This window comes from Olea europaea, unplaced genomic scaffold (genome assembly GCF_002742605.1).
Source record: "Olea europaea var. sylvestris unplaced genomic scaffold, O_europaea_v1 scaffold1495, whole genome shotgun sequence".
Classification (NCBI taxonomy): Eukaryota; Viridiplantae; Streptophyta; class Magnoliopsida; order Lamiales; family Oleaceae; genus Olea; species Olea europaea.
In genome coordinates, this window is record NW_019232518.1 from 51,475 (window position 1) to 71,244 (window position 19,770).

The 19,770-nt window shown below is 33.1% G+C and overlaps 2 protein-coding genes across 2 annotated transcripts in view; one reads left to right on the forward strand and one right to left on the reverse strand.

The window, feature by feature from the left end:
- Positions 1-744, forward strand: part of LOC111376357 (uncharacterized protein DDB_G0271670-like) — a 7,349-nt gene extending 6,605 nt beyond the window's left edge. The window contains exon 5 of the mRNA XM_022999314.1: positions 626-744. Coding sequence (XP_022855082.1) covers positions 626-744 — 119 coding nt within the window. The remainder of the gene's footprint in view (positions 1-625) is intronic.
- A 2,278-nt stretch (positions 745-3,022) lies between these two features.
- On the reverse strand, positions 3,023-6,665 carry LOC111376358. The gene is made up of 2 exons (XM_022999315.1): positions 6,205-6,665; positions 3,023-3,516 (listed from the first exon to the last, which is right to left on the reverse strand). Exons 1-2 carry the CDS (start codon positions 6,544-6,546, stop codon positions 3,334-3,336), a joined length of 525 nt encoding a protein of 174 aa, XP_022855083.1. The 5' UTR covers positions 6,547-6,665; the 3' UTR covers positions 3,023-3,333.
- Between the last annotated feature and the right edge of the window lie 13,105 nt (positions 6,666-19,770).

The following is a 19,770-nucleotide window of genomic DNA, read 5'->3' on the forward strand; positions in this document are numbered from 1 at the left end:
TAATAATAATAATAATAATAATAAAATGATAATGATGATAATGAGTTTGTCGAAATTATTACGTTAATAAATGATAATGAACTAGGATTTTTGACACATTAATTTAGTAAATGTTTAGTGGCATCTCCACTTACAATTCTAAAGGTAAATTTGCTCATGTTTCGAGTAAGTAAACCTCCTCTTATTTTCATGCATATATCACATGGTTAAATAAATAAATGTGTTACCTAAGTTGTGCTTATATGAACAAAATATTTTGATTATTATGTTTTATGACATGTTTTCTAAAATGATGCACTTCATAACTTGTCGGAAGACTTCAGATGCATTAAGTATTGCCAAACTGTTTTTTAGAGAGATTGTTAGAGTGGAGTTCCCAAGTCTATCACATCATATAGAGATATAAAGTTTTTGGGGCAATTTTGGAATACCTTGTAAAAGTTGTTTGGAACCAATTTGAATCGAAACATCACTATCCATCCCCAAACTAATGGACAGACCAAGGTTACTAACTGTACCTTTGGAAACATGGTTCAAAGTGTTAGCGGACATAAGTCTAAATAGTGGGATTTTGCACTACCTCAGGTAGAGTTTGCGTAAAACGACGCGTTTCATACTGTTACAGGTAGGTCCCCGCTTGTTATTGTGTTCACAGAGGTCTCTTACCATGTGATGAATCTAATGAAGTTGCCTAAAGGCGATAATAGGAGTGTTGTTCCTGAAATATGGCAGAAGAGGTGTTAACAGTCCATGATGAAGTAAAATAGAAGTTGGAGGAAACTAACGCAAAGTATAGAGCAGTAGCAGATTCACATTGACAAGATAAACAATTTTAGAAAGGAGACTCAATGATGGTGTTCTTGAGAAATGAGAGATTTCTCGTTGCTACCTACTACAAGTTGAAACCGAGAAAGTATGAGCATTTTAAAGTGCTTAAGCGAATTAACAACAATACTTGTATTATTGATTTAACAGCTTCTATGAGTGTTTTTTGAACGTTCAATACGACAAATTTGTATGAGTTCCATAAAGATGATAAGCTTTTATATCTAGATTATAATTGGGGATTAAGTTCTTTGGAAGTGGAAGGAACTGATGTAGACCATATTGCTGAATAGATGTAAGAGAAATTGAATAAAAATGGGGAAAATGTAATAGTAGAGGGGAAACATCCGAATTCAGGATTGGGCTCATAAGACTATTCCGAAAAGAGGATAACGAGACGAACAATACATACTGTTATATTGTGACGTACAATGAATTTCGGCCATTTAAGTTCGTTTAGGACTCAAAAACTGATTTTTAAAGTTTTAACGCTATTTCTATCATTTAGTTTATTTTGAATTTTTTTTTTCAATTTTAGTTTGTTTAAACTTTGTTTTCATTAATTTTAGTTGTTTTAAACTACGTTTCCATGCAAATCGTTATAAATAAAAGGTTTTCCATTGTTTTTGTTATCATTCATTACTAAATTTCGTAGGTTTATTTCCTGCATAATTTGGTGGATTCCAATAAATATCCATCAAATTTTGTGTTCTTAAGGTTTTCTCTTTAATTCCTTGTTTCATGCTCCGTCAATTTTTTTTTTTTTTTCCCTATGTTCCTATTTAATTACATAAAGATGACAACGATGAGTTTATTTATTCAACTGATGTAATTTCAAATTTTTTAGTATTAATAACCTAACCAGTCGAATATATTGGGGCGTCACAGTTAAGTATATATGCCCATCCCGTATTTCATCTTTTATTGTATGTTCAATACTCTATAGTGGACAAGATTATAATGAATAAAAAATTATTATATTTTTATTGCTTAATGGTTGAATTTACACCTTCAAATTCTATCAAATAACCTTTACAATATACATATTATTCGGATTTTAAAGTTTCCCCCTTATATTCTCTTTATGTTCATTTCTACGTTGTTCAAATGATCTTCTCATAAGTTATTATGGTATTGGTGCTTGTTTAGAATTATTTTATTGTTTTATCTGGGTTTTCTTCTATTCTAAAGTTATCCAAAGGTAAACCAAAAGTGAAGAACCCCTTCACTGAAGGATGTGTTTTATATTTATTTTGTGCGTTAATATAATAAACGTAATTTTGATCCATAAATAGATGAGATTAACAAAAAGAAACATGGGATATTTAAAAGAGGTTCAGTTGTTCTAAATCTTAGGTAACACATTTAGTTGGTCACTAAACTTTAAGCCATGTACATATAACGTTTCTAAACTTTATAATGTGCTCAATTGTTCAACTTAACACTGTGTATTTGTTATTCCGAAAAGCAATTTGGTCTAAATTTCAAAAAAAAAAAAAAAAAAAAAAAAAAAAAAAAAAAAAAAAAAAAAAGTAAAAAAGTAAAAAAATGGTGTCCTATGTTTGAAGGGCACGACATTCGTAAAATGTTAGCTCGATACCTAGTGCTTGTTCGAGTCCCACTTTCACTTAGAATGCATTTTGAAATTATAGATTAATGGAGAAATTGTGGACTAAAATAAGGAAAAGTTTTGAATTTGTGTATAATATTATTTTATTGAAAAATGTGCAGTTGAAAAGAAGAGATAAAATAATGTATTTTAAAATAATGGGTATGAAACAAAGGCCTAATATGCAATATAATGATAGAGCCAGTTAGTATATTCTATAGTTCAAGACCGACCAAGCTTTTTACCCTCTATATCTTCAAATAATACAGCCTTGTAACTTTTTCCCCTAGAAAACTTTCTTCTAATTCAACAAGGAACATGCAGTCGTTGAAAGCAATTCTCATTGGAGGGTGTCTTCATTTGTATTTTAATGTTACTTAGGGTCACCTCAAATCAAAGAAATCGAATTCAATTCTCTATTATTACTACAAAACTCGAAATCTATCGAGAAAATCCGAAGTGACAATCATGACATATAGAAAATATTCTCATGAAAAAATCAGAAATTTTTTTCTGCTGTAAGGATAAAAGGCCAAGATGAAGCTGCAAAATCAAGAGAATTCTTCAATGGCTAAGGACGTTCAGAAATTTATACATCCAACAAACATGGGAATTCCATATGATTAATTATTTGTATGAGGAACACCTAAATGAACATTCAAATTTACCTTAACAAGACGCTCAATTCTGCATTCAAAAACACAATGTACGTGTGCAGACAAATTATAGAATAAAGTACTATATATTTATGACATGCTCCGCAGAGAGAATTGGACGGCACAGGATAATAGTAAGAAAAAAACAAAAAAAAAAATAAAATTTGTTCATTATTTTGTCAAACCCTATTCAGCAACCAAGCTATTTAGCATTTCGAGGTCCTTAATTGAAAATCAAGGAACTTAGATTTGCTGCACCACTGCCAAGCAATTGTCTACTTCTTTGGCCAAATGCCCGGTGACTTTGCTCAATGGGTTATCAACACTAAATTCTTGAAGTGCATCCCCACAATCGGTGCTGGCCGATGCGCTCAAATATGTCAACAACGTGCCTTGATCATTGTCTTTTAGGGCTTGCAGGCTTGTCTGCGCAACATGAAATTTAAATGAATAAATTTAACAATTTCAAGTCAGAATACATGGGTGTACGTATTAAAGATGAAATTCAAATAAATAAATTATTTTATTTTGAAGAGTTTAAACTTTGAGATGAGATAGCTCCTCCAGAAAAAAATTCTTACTAACACTAGAAAAAGAATTTCTCACAAACGGAAAGAGCTCCACCATCAGGTGGTGGAGTTCTTCACAAGCTACCAGATTAAATCTAAAATAGACCTTCGTCTGGCGTTTACGAACTTCTCATAAGAGCTCTAATAGATCCCTCAAATCCAAATCATCGAACCTTTTTGCTTTCTTGGGGGAGGGATGGAGGGTAGGGATGGCAATTTGAACCGTTAAAACTGAAAATCGCAGTCAACCGAACTGAATGGAATGAAAAAAATCTAACCGATAGTGCAATAGGACGAATATGGTATTTGATTTTAATGAACCGGTTTGTGGCGGTACATGTATGATATTTATGCCGTCGAATTGAAACCGAACCGATTATCTGCTTAAAAAAAATCATTCTTTTATTAGGGATGACAATGTTTACTAAAGAGGAAGTTGACGAAGAGATACATTTTTTAAATTTAAATCTTAGTTAAAACCATTCTGGATTAGGTAATATCGTTGTATTCTCTACTTATATTTCTTATTTAATATATAGGAATCAATTTTGAGTGCTGACCTATACTAGTAAGATTTGTGGGGAAGAATGAAGATTGAATATGAGTTAATGTTGAAACTTTTGAATTATCGAGCATGAATTAAGTAACTACAATGCACAAGAATCAAGAATGAAGAAAAGTTTAGTATTGTTATATTCATAATATTGTTTGTTAAATTTGTATTTTGCAATTGGGATTTGGGATAATGTTTGTATTTTCATTTGAAATATTGTGTTTTTGTTTTTATTGACTCTCTTTTTCATAAATTGTTTTATATCAATTTGACGGATGAACTTATAAAAAAATAATTTATTTTCGTGGTTATTAACTGAACTGAACCGATTTACGTGGTTATGGTGCGATTATGGTAGGCAAAAAATTTAACGGTTCGATGATGATTTTGACTGAACCGAACAGTTGCCGTCCCTAACGGAGGGTGGTGTTGGTGGTTCATGATGATGATGGGTTGGACATTTGCTTTTCGTTGGTGACACAGGGTGGCCGTAGATGATTGTCGGGCAATGGGGTGGGTTGGCTTGGGCCGTGGACTGGAGTGAACGCTAGGAAGAACGTGAAGTGTTTGTATGAATAGAAAAAGTAAGGGCTCGGTTTTTTTCTTTTTTTCATTTCATTTCATTTCATTTTATTTTATTTATTATTATTTTTTTAATTTTTTTTTTTTGTGTTTCAACTTTTAGTTTTGAGTTTTGAATTTATTTTCAGTTTTGTATTTTGACGCTATGTTTTATGATTGTTAAAAGCATGTTTGGTTAGTTATTCTGAAAAACTATTTGTCAAAATAGAAAATTAGAAAATAAGTTTGGTCTGCAAGTTTGAAAAATTATTTTATAGCATTTTATTCTATGAAATATTATTCAATAAAAATATAACAATATTATGTTATTAAACTATGAAGTAATATATACATTTTAAAGTTAATGAATCTGAATCTTACAATATTTTTCATTAGAAAAGTAAGTAAAAAATTATAATAAATTGAATGGGAAAATATATGAAATAAAAAATAAAAATACATGTTGTGAACTGAAAATCTAATATGGTAATTTAAATGCATTTTTTCAGATATTTTATGTATCATTACAAGTTTGTAAAATTTTTATTTTTTATTTTTACATTATTTAGATTTTATTTTTATATAATTTTTATTTTCTAGAATATGATAATTTTATCTTTTTTTTTTTACAATATATTTATTAGAATATTAATTTTTCTATAATTTTACTATTTTTAGTTTTTGGAATATATTATTTTGAATTTTCATTTTGTTAGAATATTATTGATATATGAATTTTATAATTTTAATTGTTTATAATTTTATATTTTAATTTTTTAGAATTCATAATCTTTAAATTTTTATTTAAATACTTTTTTTCATATTTTTGGATATTTTGAAAACTAAAAAAAATTTGAAACCAACAAACCAAACGCATACTAAGCTTCCGTCTGATTCTCATTCTTTGGCCACAAAAATGAAAAATATGACCGTTATGTATTATATTAAGCTATCATATTTGACTTTTTATCTTTTGTGGGTCTCGTAACAACTATATTTTTCATTATCATTTAAAAAAATGGAAATCAAACGGGACCTAAATATTTGGTGAATAAAAAATTAGAATAAGTAGAATTTGATTTCAAAAGAAAAGAATTTTCACCAAAACTGAAATTTAATTATATCATTCATTTTTCCTTTTTTAACAACTTAAGCCTTAAAATGAGGCAGTTTAATATGGTATTAAAAGATATAAAGTCTCGAGTTCAAATCTTATTGCTACGTATATGAAGTCATGTGCATTTTAAGCTTTCAATTTCTATATATATATACACACACACACATGTTTTAAATGATTTAGGCACGTGTTAGGTATTCTATTAAAAAATGAATTTTCCTAAGATGAAGGACATGTTTAAGACAAATATTTAATTAAATATTCATAATCATCATCTAACATTGTAAGTTTTAAGATAACATTGTTCGACTTACCTCGAGATCATCAACGATGTTATCGAAATTGTCCTTACAAGTACTCCGAATTGATTCCTGGCTTACAGGTTCCAAATTTGCAATAGCCGGTTCGATCAAATGAGACATGGATTGAATTTTTTTAGCAAGACCAAGGGTTTCCAGAATGGCATTTTGTGTTGCATCGTGCATGTTTGTAGCACCATTCACCATTTTTGTGCAGAGTTTCTTGTGGCTGGCAGTAGTGCAAAATTGGTTGACACCAATGAATTTTCTTGCTTCTACAGTTGTACTCTGGGCAATAAGAAGAGCAACCAAGGTTAAGAAAAACAATGAAAAATAGTTGAACTTTTTAGGAGCCATTTTTTTTCCTTTTTCTTTAATTTATGAGTCTTTTTTACTTCGTTTTTATGGGCTCCTTTATTGCGTTCTTCTATCTCTCTCTCTTGTTTCTCTCTATGGGGTCTCTCAAGTCCAAAGTCTAATTGGAAAGGGGAAAGATTAGTTTGGAAATTTTGATTATAAACTAGTCAATTTTGTAGAATGAATGGTAAGTCTATTTCTTAGCATATTTTTGTGGTACATAGAGAATATTCATGCAAGCGAAAGGTTGTCCTCAGTTATAGGTTTTGGTTTGTTCATAGTTTTAGCATAAATTAATGAATGGGAAAAATTATGAACATCAATTAATGGATGGGTCAAAGGTTGTAAAAAGATAGTAAATGGATGCCCTCCAAGAAATTAGTTTTAAATCCATTTAAAATATTTAATCTATACTGCCTGTCTAATTTTTAAATAGTTTATAAAGAAAAATAGTAAGATTAATAGTAATGGATCCTATAAAATTTGTGGATAATAATGAGTAGTTGTAACGTCCCAAATTCTAATAATCCAGCGCGTTACCATTCATGAGTTCTTTAACGTAAATCTCCAAAATATGAGTAGAAAGTTATTAAAAAATATATATATTTAATCAAACTATATAATCATGATATATCTTTTTTTTTTCTTAAACATATAAATTTAAAAATATTATGGAGCAAAATAATTTTTTAAAAAAAAGAGCTAGCAGAAACAGTTTTCTATGGTTGTACAGTAAAATTGCAAAAATTATTTGACCTAGCAAACCTTGACGAAAATTTATAAAACTTCATAGAAAAGTATAAAACTCATATAGGTACAACATATAAAATTTCGGGATCTTGACGACTATGTTTATAGCACGAAATTATTTTTCTAACAAGTTGGTTTGTGTTTCCCGAATTTGACTGTCATAGTTTATTAAAGTTACTATAGTAAATTCTACGGGACTCTGATCGACCTATTTTCAGTTGCATTTAATAAACAACTATGGATCAAACCACAAGTCTCTCTCTCTCTCTCTCTCTCTCTCTCTCTCTCTCTCTCTCTCTATATATATATATATATATATATGCAATTAAATATCATGATAAAACAAAAAGGGAAAGTTCAGGTTTCTATGTTTTTGATTTACATATCAATTAATGAACTTTTGAAGGTTGCTATTTAAATTACTATGTTCAATTGTAAATATCCCAAACTAGGAAATTTAGCAAAAAGAACACTTTCCATCAAACTCAAACTGACAAACAAGAAAATATGATAATTTGTCCTGATAACCGTGAGATCTTTTTAACCACAAGACTTCATTAGAACATATTGACTAACATGAAACCTTCGATAAACCATTGCATTGGTGGAACAATTGCATTGGTAGGCTTACAAACCAAGCGTGGAGGGTTCGATTCCTGGAAGGCAGTATCTTGGAAGGGGGATTTATCTCGAAGGCAAGGTGCTGGAAGGCAGTGGAGAGGGCCCTCTTTGGGAAAGGAGTAAAAGCCATGCAGGAACCTGGGAGCCAATAAGGGCACAACCCGCGATTAACTTCCTCAAGCTAATGAGAGGCCGGAGGCTTGAGGTCCAGGATTTAGTCTGACGAAGTTGGGACACCTGGGTATCAAAAAAAAGGAAAAAAAACCTTCCATAAAATGAAAAACGAATCGTTGCTGCCAAATATAAAGCCACAAACTTTGCCGTAACTTAAGAGAACCTCAGATTTTTTATGGTTTTCAAGTCTGCAACGAAGTACGGGTTCACGAGTACGGATGAAATATGGCCTAAAATGGTATAAATGGAGCAAGTTCCGAGAGTGCAATTGGATCTTTTTGTCATTGAAAATCCGAAAGGCAAGAGAAGATATCAAAGTCATGGCATTTGGAAAGTTCATTTCTCTCTCATTTCTTCTACTAGCCGTTATTATTGGATTATTAAGTTGGTATTTAAAGTTTGTTAGAGTTAGTTACAGTTAACTAACCACTGTTAATGAGCTGTAATATTCTGTTAGTGAGCTCAAAGTTCTATTTATATATGTGTTGTACGATACTTTCTTCTTGAATAAAAGAATTCCCCTTTTTCACACTTTGTTCATCAATATGGTATCATAGCAAAATTGCTTCCCGTTGCTGTGTTAATTTCATCTCATTTTTGTGTGATCTGGTCAAATGAAGACAGATCTACGATTTCTTCTATTTTGAAATAACTCTGGAAGTTTCTCTGACAAATTCAATTATTCTTGAAGCTTCTATGTGATGGCTTCAGATATTCCAAATTTAACGACAAATATCTCTTCATCATCAAGTTCAGCAGTTGATGATGGAACCAGTCCGTATTATCTACATCACTCAGATAACCCAGGACTTATGCTCGTTTAACAGCAATTGGGGATAATTACGCATCTTGGAGTCGATCGATGATGATTGCACTTTCAGTGAAGAACAAGTTAAGATTCATCAATGGATCTATTTTACGACCTGAAAATGATCGAGAATTACTCAACTCATGGATCCGGAATAACAACATTGTTATATGCTGGATTCTAAATTCTGTGTCTAAAGAAATTTTTGCAAGTGTTATATTCTCTGAATCTGCATATGAAATTTGGATGGATCTAAAGGAGCGTTTTCAACAACGGAATGGACCACGCATATTCCAGCTAAGGCGAGAACTAATAGATCATACACAAGGTCAGTCATCTGTCAGTTCATATTTCACTAAGCTGAAAACAATCTGGGAAGAATTAAGTAACTATAGACGTATGTGTACATGTGGAAAATGTGTTTGTGGAGGCACTAAAAAGCTAGCTGAGCATTATCAGACAGAATATGTTATGTCATTCCTGATGGGGCTCCATGAGTCATTTGCTCAGGTTCGAGGTCAGCTACTACTCATGGATCCCATTCCTCCTATCAACAAGGTTTTTGCCCTTATTTCTCAAGAAGAACACCAGAGAAAAGTTAATATAACACCTAGATCTGATTCCATGGCTTTTCAAGTCCAAAATGATACTAGAAAGGCTGGCGTTGGACATCATTCCAACAGGTTCCAGAAGAAGGAAAAACCTATGTGCACCTATTGTGGATTCACAGGACATACAATTGATAAATGTTACAAATTACATGGTTATCCACTAGGATATAAACCAAGACAAAGACCTGGAATGAACAACCAAACTGGATCAGGTGGCCATGTTCTGGCTAACCAGGTTTTTGATTCTGAAATTGGCATGGATAAATCACAAGGAAATGTTGGAGGATTTATACAAACTCTCAATGCTGATCAGTATCAGCATTTGATGAATATGCTGAGTAGTCATCTCAAGGCTGCAAAAATGGACACAGAGATCAATAATAATTCTGCCAATGAATCAGGTACCTGCTTTTCAATCTCAGTGAGTCCAATACTCAATTCATCAAAGTATTGGATAGTCTATTCAGGTGCCACAAGCCACATTTGTTCCAATCATTCTGTATTTCACACATTGATAACGTGTATGTCACATTGCCAAACCACACTAAAATCCCTGTGCATTTCACTGGAACTGTGCATCTATCATATGACTATGTATTGAATGATGTGTTATTTGTTCCCCAATTCAAATTCAATCTTCTATCTGTAAGCTCCTTAACCAAGAAATCATCTTTATGTGTCAAGTTTCTCATTAATTCATGTATCATTCAGGACTTGCACACATTGAAGATGATTGGCAGGGGTAAAAAGACTGCAGACCTTTATGTGATTGAAGCTAATTCTAATCCAGTTCATTTTTCCAAAATTATTAAACACTCTTTTCTTCCAATAGTCAATAATGTTACTGATACAATTTGGCACAATAGACTTGGCCATTTGTCATTTCAAAAGTTGAAATTGTTGAAAAACCAATTACAGTTTGATTGTAATAGACAAAATGTTGATGGTATTTTCCCTTGCTCTATTTGTCCTTTAGGCAAACAAAGAAGATTATCCTTTATTTCAAATAATCATTTGTCTGATGCTGCTTTTGATTTGATTCATTGTGATGTTTGGGGGCCATACCACACTCCTACACATGGTGGTCATAGATATTTTCTTACCTTGGTTGATGATTGCACAAGGTTTACCTGGGTATACCTTATGAGGCAGAAATCTGATGTTAGTTTCATCATTCCTAAGTTCTTCACTCTAATCCGAACCCAATTCCACAAACCAATCAAGAAATTCAGATCCGACAATGCTCAAGAATTAAAATTCACAGAATACTTCAATGAAAAAGGGGTCATTCACCAGTTTGCATGTGTGGAAAGACCTGAACAAAATTCAGTAATGGAAAGAAAACATCAACATCTTCTCAATGTGGCTCGAGCTTTGTTCTTTCAGTCACGAGTGCCAATTCAATTCTGGGGAGATTGTGTACTCACAGCTACATTTTTTATCAACAGAACTCCATCACCAATCCTGAAAAATAACACCCATTTTACTCTATTATATGGTAATCTAGTAGATTACAGCTTTCTCAAAGTGTTTGGGAGTCTTTCTTTTGCCTCAACACTACCATCTCACATAAATGAATTTTCCCCCCGAGCCACAACATGTGTTTTTGTGGGATATCCTCCAGGCATGAAGGGCTATAAGTTGTATGACATTTCCTCAAAATCATTCCTTGTTTCCAGAGATGTTATGTTCCATGAAAATCATTTTCCCTTCCACTCAATAACTCATACCACTGATCTCATTGACCCATTCCCTGACATCGTTTTGCCTCGTATTGCCCATGAACCAACTCCCTATCATCCTTCTCAAAACACAACTACCATGCATCTAGATTAAAATAATAGTGATCATGTCTCCAATGATCTTCCTATCACCAATTCTACATCTCCATCCTCAGACTCAGATTCCATTAAGGAACAAGCAACGCAAGTTAATCACACCTCGTCCCTCCTACCTAGAAGGTCAAATAGAATCATTAAAAACCCCTCATATCTGCAAGAATTTCATTGCAATCTTCTGACAGATACACCTCCTCCAAACAATAACTCAATGTAACCCTTATCCAGGTCCATTTCCTACAATGCATTCTCTTCTATGCACAGAAATTATCTTTTAACAGTTTCCTCAAACTTTGAACCTCAATTTTACCACCAACCTGTACAATTTCAGCATTGGAAAGAGGCTATGGCATCTGAATTGACTGCAATGGAACATAATAATACTTGGACAATCACTACTCTACCTAAGAGTAAACACTCTATTGGCTGCAAATGGGTATAAAAAATAAAGTATAAGTCTGATGGAAGCATAGATAGGTATAAGGCCCGATTGGTAGCCAAGGGCTATACCCAACAAGAGGGCTTGGATTTTATTGAAACATTTTCCCCTGTTGCAAAGCTCGTGACAGTTAAAATGCTACTTGCTCTTACCCGCTATTCATAAATGGAATCTCACTCAGTTAGATGTTAACAACGCATTTCTTAATGGGGACCTTTTTGAAGAGATATATATGGAATTGCCTTTGGGTTATTCTAAAGCAGATACAAAAGTTGCAAAAGGAGAACAACTAGTTTGTAAACTTCATAAGTCCATCTATGGACTTAAACAAGCATCTCGACAATGGTTTTCAAAATTTTCCCAAGCACTTATCCTTCATGGTTTTCAGCAAACAAAGTTAGACTACTCTTTGTTTACTAAAGGATCTGGGAACCTGTTTGTTGCCTTGCTAGTATACATTGACGACATCATCATTACAGGCCCGAACCACAATGTAATTGACTCCTTGAAAACCTTCTTACATGGTCAGTTCAAGTTGAAAGACCTTGGGGTGTTAAAATATTTTCTTAGTCTTGAAATAGCTAGATCCCACAATGGGATCTTCCTCTCACAAAGAAACTACACACTGCAGCTTCTTGAAGATACTGGCTTCCTAGGTTGCAAACCGGCTACCTTACCAATGGACCTTAAAACTCGCCTTCGTTCTTTCGATGGTGAATTAGTTGATGATGCACCCTTGTATCGGAGACTCGTTGGACGCCTACTTTACTTGACCATATCTCGACCAGATATAACCTTTGCAGTACACAAACTTAGTCAGTTTGTCTCTCAGCCACGACAGCCTCATCTTGATGCTGTACATCATCTATTGAAATATCTCAAAGTTGCTCCAGGTCAAGGGCTGAAGTTTTTTGCCTCTTCTTCTTTACAGATTCAAGCATTTGCGGATGCTGACTGGGGAGCATGTCCTGATTCAAGAAAAATTGTCACAGGTTTTTGTGTATTCCTTAGGGACTCCTTAATCTCTTGGAAAGCTAAAAAGTAGCAAACAGTGTCCAGATCATCCGCTGAAGCAGAATACCGTGCATTAGCCTCCACAGCTAGTGAAGTTGTTTGGATTCATCTGTTGCTTCGAGATTTTCAGATTTCATCATCATCTCAAGCCTTGATCTTTTGTGATAACCAAGCTACAATTCACATAGCTAGTAGCCCTATCTTTCATGAAAGGACAAAGCACATCGAAATTGATTTTCATTTCATTCGGGATAAAGTAATTGAAGGATCTGTCAAGCTCATGTCAATACCCACTCAGCATCAGTTGGCAGACGTCTTTACCAAACCTTTACTAGCCCATCCATTGTTCCCATTACTCTCCAAGATGGCCGTCACTGATTTACACCGTCCACCTTGAAGGGGGGGGTATTGGAATATTAAGTTGGTAGTTAAAGTTTGTTAGAGTTAGTTACAGTTAACTAACCACTGTTAATGAGTTGTAATATTCTGTTAATGAGCTATAATATTCTGTTAGTGAGCTCAAAGTTCTATTTATATATGTGTTGTGCGATACTTTCTTCTTGAATAAAAGAATTCCCCTTTTTCACACTTTATTCGTCATTATCGCTTCTATATTCACTCAACAAGCTTTCGCAACATCACTCGCTGTCAACTCTTTTTGCAAAAACTCGAAAGACGAGGACCTTTGTATAACCATGATCAATGGTGTAACAAATTGGCATGATGCCATTAACGCAACATTATCCGTGGCTAATGAGCTTCAATCTAAGAGTGGATTCATTGCAGCATCAATAGCTAATTTGCCACCTTCGACCAAAGAAACATGCAAGGAGTCTTTCCAGACGACGACTGATATGCTTCAGGAAGGACTGGGCCACCTTGCAACTGGTGACAATGGATCATTGCATACCAAATTAAGTGTAGCGTTAGATGATGAGTGTGCTAATGAACTTTCAAACCTTGGTGACGCTTCACCTATCTCCAATATTGTTGAAGATCTTCATAAAAGTGTCCATCTACTTGGCAATAATGACACAAAATGAGAATGTCGCTACATAAGATTAGGATTGTTGAAGAACAATCCCAAGTGCACGCACTTGTTGCCGTGCATAAATAATTTTGTTTTCATGGCATTGTTCAGAACTCCGATGAGGACATCCGATCTTTTTTATTTATTTCTAGTTGGACTTTATTTTGTTCTTTATTTATGTAATTGGGCTTGTATTGGTCCAAGCTCATTCTAGTTAGAGTTTTTGTTTTTACTACTATTATGGATACTTTGGACTCTAGTTTTGGAAATTTGATTTAATGTGTCAAAGAAAACTATGGATCAGATTACACCACCTAAGGCTGCTGTTATTGATGGTTTAAGAGAAAACATAAGGTTACCACTATTCAATTGTTTTGTGTACTCAAGGAACAACATGAAGTATTAGAGGTTCTCAGCTAAAATTTTGATAGAGTTTAAACGATCATAAATTTTAATGAATTTCGTGTATTTGAATAGATTTTCACAAATTCCATAAAAATCTAATAGAATTGCAAGAATGGAATTTGGGTGAAAAGAAAATAAATTTCAGGGAATTGAATTGTCTAGAACTTGTTTTACTGGAAATTGTCAATTAAATGTGTTTGATTAGTATAATTTTCCACCATAAAAATATTGAAATTTTGGATCTTTTGGTATTCATTTGACTTTATTTTACATGAAAATTGTTAATTAAATGGATAAAATTTGTTACAATTGTGGATAGAATTTGTTTCCATTACAAATAAAAAAATTGGAAAACTCATTTTCCCACCTAACCTATAAGAATTGCAATTCCTCAAAATTATGGAAAACTTGGTCGTTTGATGGCTAGAAAATCAATTGCCTATAAAAATTTGCCAATCAGACACTTAAAAAGGTGGAAAGTGGAAATTTTTTTCCACTTTCCATGGAAAATTCATCCAAAATAAACGGGGCCTAATTAAAAATTGTGGAATTTCAAAGATTTTGTTATATATATATTTTTAATCTTGAAATCCACCCCAATCTTTTAAAATCCTTCTATTTAATTCTTAAATCCACTATTTATGGAGGAACTTAAATTTTAAAGAATTTCAATAAAATTCATTAAAATCTAAGCCGTGAACACCTAAATTTAGAAGAATTTTCAAAATCTCAGTTGAGATCTTTTAAAAATGATTCGAAGTTGTTGATAACTCTGGGGAAGCATCCAATAAGCATATTATTATCAGTTCTTATTATCATTTTAAAGTTGTGTTTCATATGTGACAATTTTGTGAGTTTGATGGTTTGGCTGAATTTTAATTGTTTAACAATCATCACTTGCCCCATGAAATTTCCTTGCAAAATGAACGGAACAGAATCTAGCCAAGGATAAATGGAACACAATGTTTTGAAGTTGAGTGACCATTGGAAAACAGTTTGAATTTTTATGACTATACCGTGATCATAATATAAATTGGTGACTAATGAAACATTTTACTTGGATAGTTTTGTTATTTGTAATTTTTTAATGGCCGTAACTTGTCACGTGGATTTTTCGTGCAACATGTTAACGAGAACAAAATATGACTAATGATTGATATAGTGCAACATCTCAAAGATGAGCGATTATCGAAAAATAATTTGAAGTTTGATGACTAAACCGTGACCATATTTAAAATGGATGAGTAACGAAATATTTTACTCAACAAGTGCGTGTGATCGAAAAAAATCGCCATTTTTGTATATAATCTACATGGCATGTGTTAAGAATATGTCGTAACCTTTTAGCTTTTGCAGTGTGTTCCATATATATGTCTTAAGATAATAATCAATTGAAAATTTATGTCACACATTTAACGCGTGTTATAAGTAATATTTTAACAACATTTTTGTATGTGCGCCATAAGTCAATGCCTTGAAAGACTAAATAAGTTGTAATTGCTTAAAAAAATGTAGCACACAAGCAAGCAAAAATAGACGTTGCTTAGAAAAATATTCCTCCTATTCAAGCAAATATAAACTACGTTTCTAGACACGAAAGCTCTATTAAGTAGAGTGACTAAAATCAATATTTTTCTTTCCATATTTATACTTTTTCTATCCAAATTGAAAAATAATTTATTTTTACTTTAAGAATATAAAATAACCCTAGATACCCATCTTTAAAATGGTGCGCATGATACTAATTTTTTACTTTATCATCTTTTTATTAAAACTCAATGTCACGTAAATCTAAAGTCTGTCCATTTTATGTACCACAATGATAGCAACATAGAATACATTATAGATAACATCACACACAAAATGATACTTCACATCAATATATTTCATTCTCTTATGAAAAGAACACTTTGATTGTCACAAACGATTGTGGTAATTCGCCAGTCTTAACTGAATTCGCTAAACAATCCCTTTAATCAAATAACTTCCTTACAAGCCTCTGGAATAGCCATGTACTTAGCTTCAGTAGTAAACAATGTTACTATAGTTTGTAAAGTAACTTTCCAACTGACAACACAACCACCAATAGTAAAAACCTGTAAGAGATCTTTTATTATCAAGATCTTCAGCAAAATCAAAATCAACTTACCTAATAACTCTATTTGTAATTCTTCTAAAATAGAAACTAACATCAGTAAAGCCATGGAAGTATCTAAAAATCTACTGAACTATTTTCCAATGTTCTTTACCAAGATTTGCCATGTATCAATTGACTGTACTAATTGTATATGATAATTCTAGATGTGAACAAATCATATCATACATGAAAGATCCCACTCAACTTGAATATGAAACTCGTGACATAATCAATCTCATCTAATTGTGGTTAAAAAATGAGATAAAGTTTTCAATTTATGTATAAAATTATTTTATTGAAATATGTGTGGTTTAAAATGAGTTCTGAAAAAATAATTTGAAGAAAAAATGAGATTCAAATAAGAGCATAATAAAATAGGAAATCTCAGCTCGATCCCTTCATTATCACCATAGACCTCAAAAAATTCTCATATATTTTTGTATCACCACATGTCGCATCACAAATTTTTCAAGTCAAGCCAAACATAATTATAGTCATCGTACTCTAACAATATCACTTCTCAAATATATTGCTCTTTCTATTAAATAATATCTCCATATATTACAAATGGGTTAACACTTAAAGGGTCTTCGAACTTTATACCATGTGCAAATAATGTCTATAAACTTTAAAAAGGTCTGTGTTGTTCCTTCAACTTAACACCGTGAACCTCGTAAGTTCTATAAAGAAAGTGTTGAAAAACACTAATGAGGATGTGACATGACTAATGAAACAATGTGACATGTCAATCAAAACGATGCATTGCAAACTAGATTAAAAATTAAGTAAATTATGATCACCAACCAATCAACCATAGGGATGGTAGAAAAACCTGCCCCGCTCCATCCCGGCGGGCCCCGGTGAGCAATGTTCCACAAGAAAATCCAGCTGAACCGTTACCAAATTCGGATGAAAGGCTAATAAACCTAAGTGATGAGGATGGTGATATTGGAGAACTATCTTTCAAAAGAGGAAATTGACACTATGAAAGACAAAAAAAAATTGGTGAAAAGTGGAGGGCTGTATGCAATCATTGCACGAAACTGTTAGGGTGTGACACAAAAAATTGGTACAAAATATTTGCATGATCATTTGAAGAGATGTGTATTCCATCATCAAGATAATTCTTGCCAAACAACATTAAATTTCAAAAAGAATGCCACGAGTGGCAAGGTCACAATGGGTACTTACTCTTTCGATCTAGATAAATGTAGGTATAATCTCGTGTAAATGGTGATTTTGCATGAGTATTCTTTGTCTATGATTGATCACATTGGATTTCAAGAGTTTCTGTACAACATGCAACCATTGCTTAAGGTTCCTTCTCGTAACACTTTGAAGAGCGGTATTTTGAAGATCTATGAATACAAGAAAGCAAAAAATATTACCGCACTTGAGAAGAATGAGAGTCGAATTTCGATCACTATCGACATGTGGACCTCTTCTAATCAAAAGAAATGATTCTTGGTTATCACTGCTCATTTCATAGATGATGCTTAAAAACTATAGAGTTGAATCAATAGGCACAATACAAAAATTTCACTTGTTTTCATAATTTACCAAAATAATATTCATTTAGTTGATTACCATTGTTCTTAAATGAACTCAGGTTTATATATGTGCCATGCCCATACACTGTTGACGTGCTTTCAAAAACTCTAGTGTGCAGCTTACTGGACTGAAATATTGATCGTAAGTTACTAACTTTGATCATAGATAATTGCACCACAAATGATGCTATGATCAATATTGTGTAAGGTCAGCTTTGCACTCGTTCTCTTGTATTGAATGGCGAATTTTTTCATATAAGGTATTGTGCACAAATATTAAATCTTATTGTGAAGAATGGGTTGGAGATTGTTGGTGATAGAGTTGGAAAATTCATGATACTATTGCTTATTGGACAGTCACGCCAAAGATCTGAAAAATTTAAGCTCTTTACACATTAATTGAAAATTGATTGTGAGAAAAAAAAATGGTGCTTGATTGTAAAACCAGGTGGAATTTCACATAATTGATGCTTTGTAACTCTTTGATTTATAAAGATGTTTTTCCTCATTTGAAACAGAAGATGTCACAGTATAAATGTTTGCTTAGTGATGGTGATTGGGATTTGGCAAAAGAAATATGTGATAAGTTAAAGGTTTTTTTTTTTTTTAAGTTACTGAGTTGTTCGAGGAACAAAGTATCCATTTGCTAATCTCTTCTTTGTAAATATTTGTGATATCGAACTGTCATTGTATGAGTGGCATGAATATCCTTATGTGGAAGTTTAAATGATGGCAATCAGTATGATGGAAAAGTTTAACAAGTATTGGAGCGATATTCATAGAGTTTTGACTAGGGATGGCAGTTTTCCCTGCCCCGCCCCGCCTCGTCGAGTCCCCGCCCTGAACGGGGCGAAAAAAACCCGCCCCGATGGGTTGATGGGGCGGGGCGGGGAGTGTTGCCCCGTCTCGGGTCACGGGACAGTCCCGCCCCGAACTCGCCCCGTCAAGTTTAAAAAAAAAATCCTAATTACAAGTTTTGCAACCCTAACCTAACGTAACATTCTTCTCATTTCTCCATCCAGAGTAGCTCTCCGCCAGTCCGCCTCCAGCCTCTAAAAGATTTTTGGTAGAGTAGCTCTCCGCCTCCAGCTCCAGCACCAGCAGCCCCGTCCGTCTCCAGTCCAGCTCCAGCACCAGCGGTCCCGATCCAGCAGCCCAGCTAGCTCTCCGCCTCCAGCCTCTAAAAGATTATTGGTAAATGATTTGGTTTTTGATGTTTGATATTTGGATCTTTTGTATTTTGATCTTGTGGTTGAGTTTGGTGATTTTTATGAGGGTGCTGTTTGGTAAATGATTTGGTTTTTGATGTCTGAGTTTGGTGATTTTTGATGTTTGAGTTTGGTTTGTCTAAAAGAAGCTCCTTCATTTGGCATGAGGACAAAAGAGTCATGATAAAACCCCGTTGAAAGTCACCGATCATACAAGAATACCCAAGCACACAATTCCTCGAACAAAATATAAAAATCAGAGTTCTGACCAGAATACTTTGTTTGTTTGTTCTGTACCCCATTAAAGGTCTTGACAGCCATGAAAATAAAACCAGGTGGCAGACAAAATCATCTCAAATAAAACTTGTTTTGTTTAGTGGTATAGTTATAGTTATAGCTATTAAAATACTATAGTTGTTTTGTATGAATGGTGTGAAATATGAATTTCAATTTGCCCAACTAATTGTGGAGTTGAAAATCTGGGAATGAATACTTTCAGTAAGGACTTATTCTGTAAAATTATCTAGTCAGAAATATGGGTCACCATAGACTTTGGTTGTTAAAGCATGGATAAAATGTAATAATTCTAATTGTGTTGCTAACCTAAGGTTTAGGTTTCTTCATTTATAATGATCACTT

Coding starts and splice junctions, on each gene's coding strand:
- LOC111376358 (XM_022999315.1), bottom strand. CDS start 6,546: ATGGCTCCTAAAAAGTTCAACTATTTTTCATTGTTTTTCTTAACCTTG. Junction 3,517..6,204: donor ACATCGTTGATGATCTCGAG/GTAAGTCGAACA, acceptor CATGTTGCGCAG/ACAAGCCTGCAAGCCCTAAA.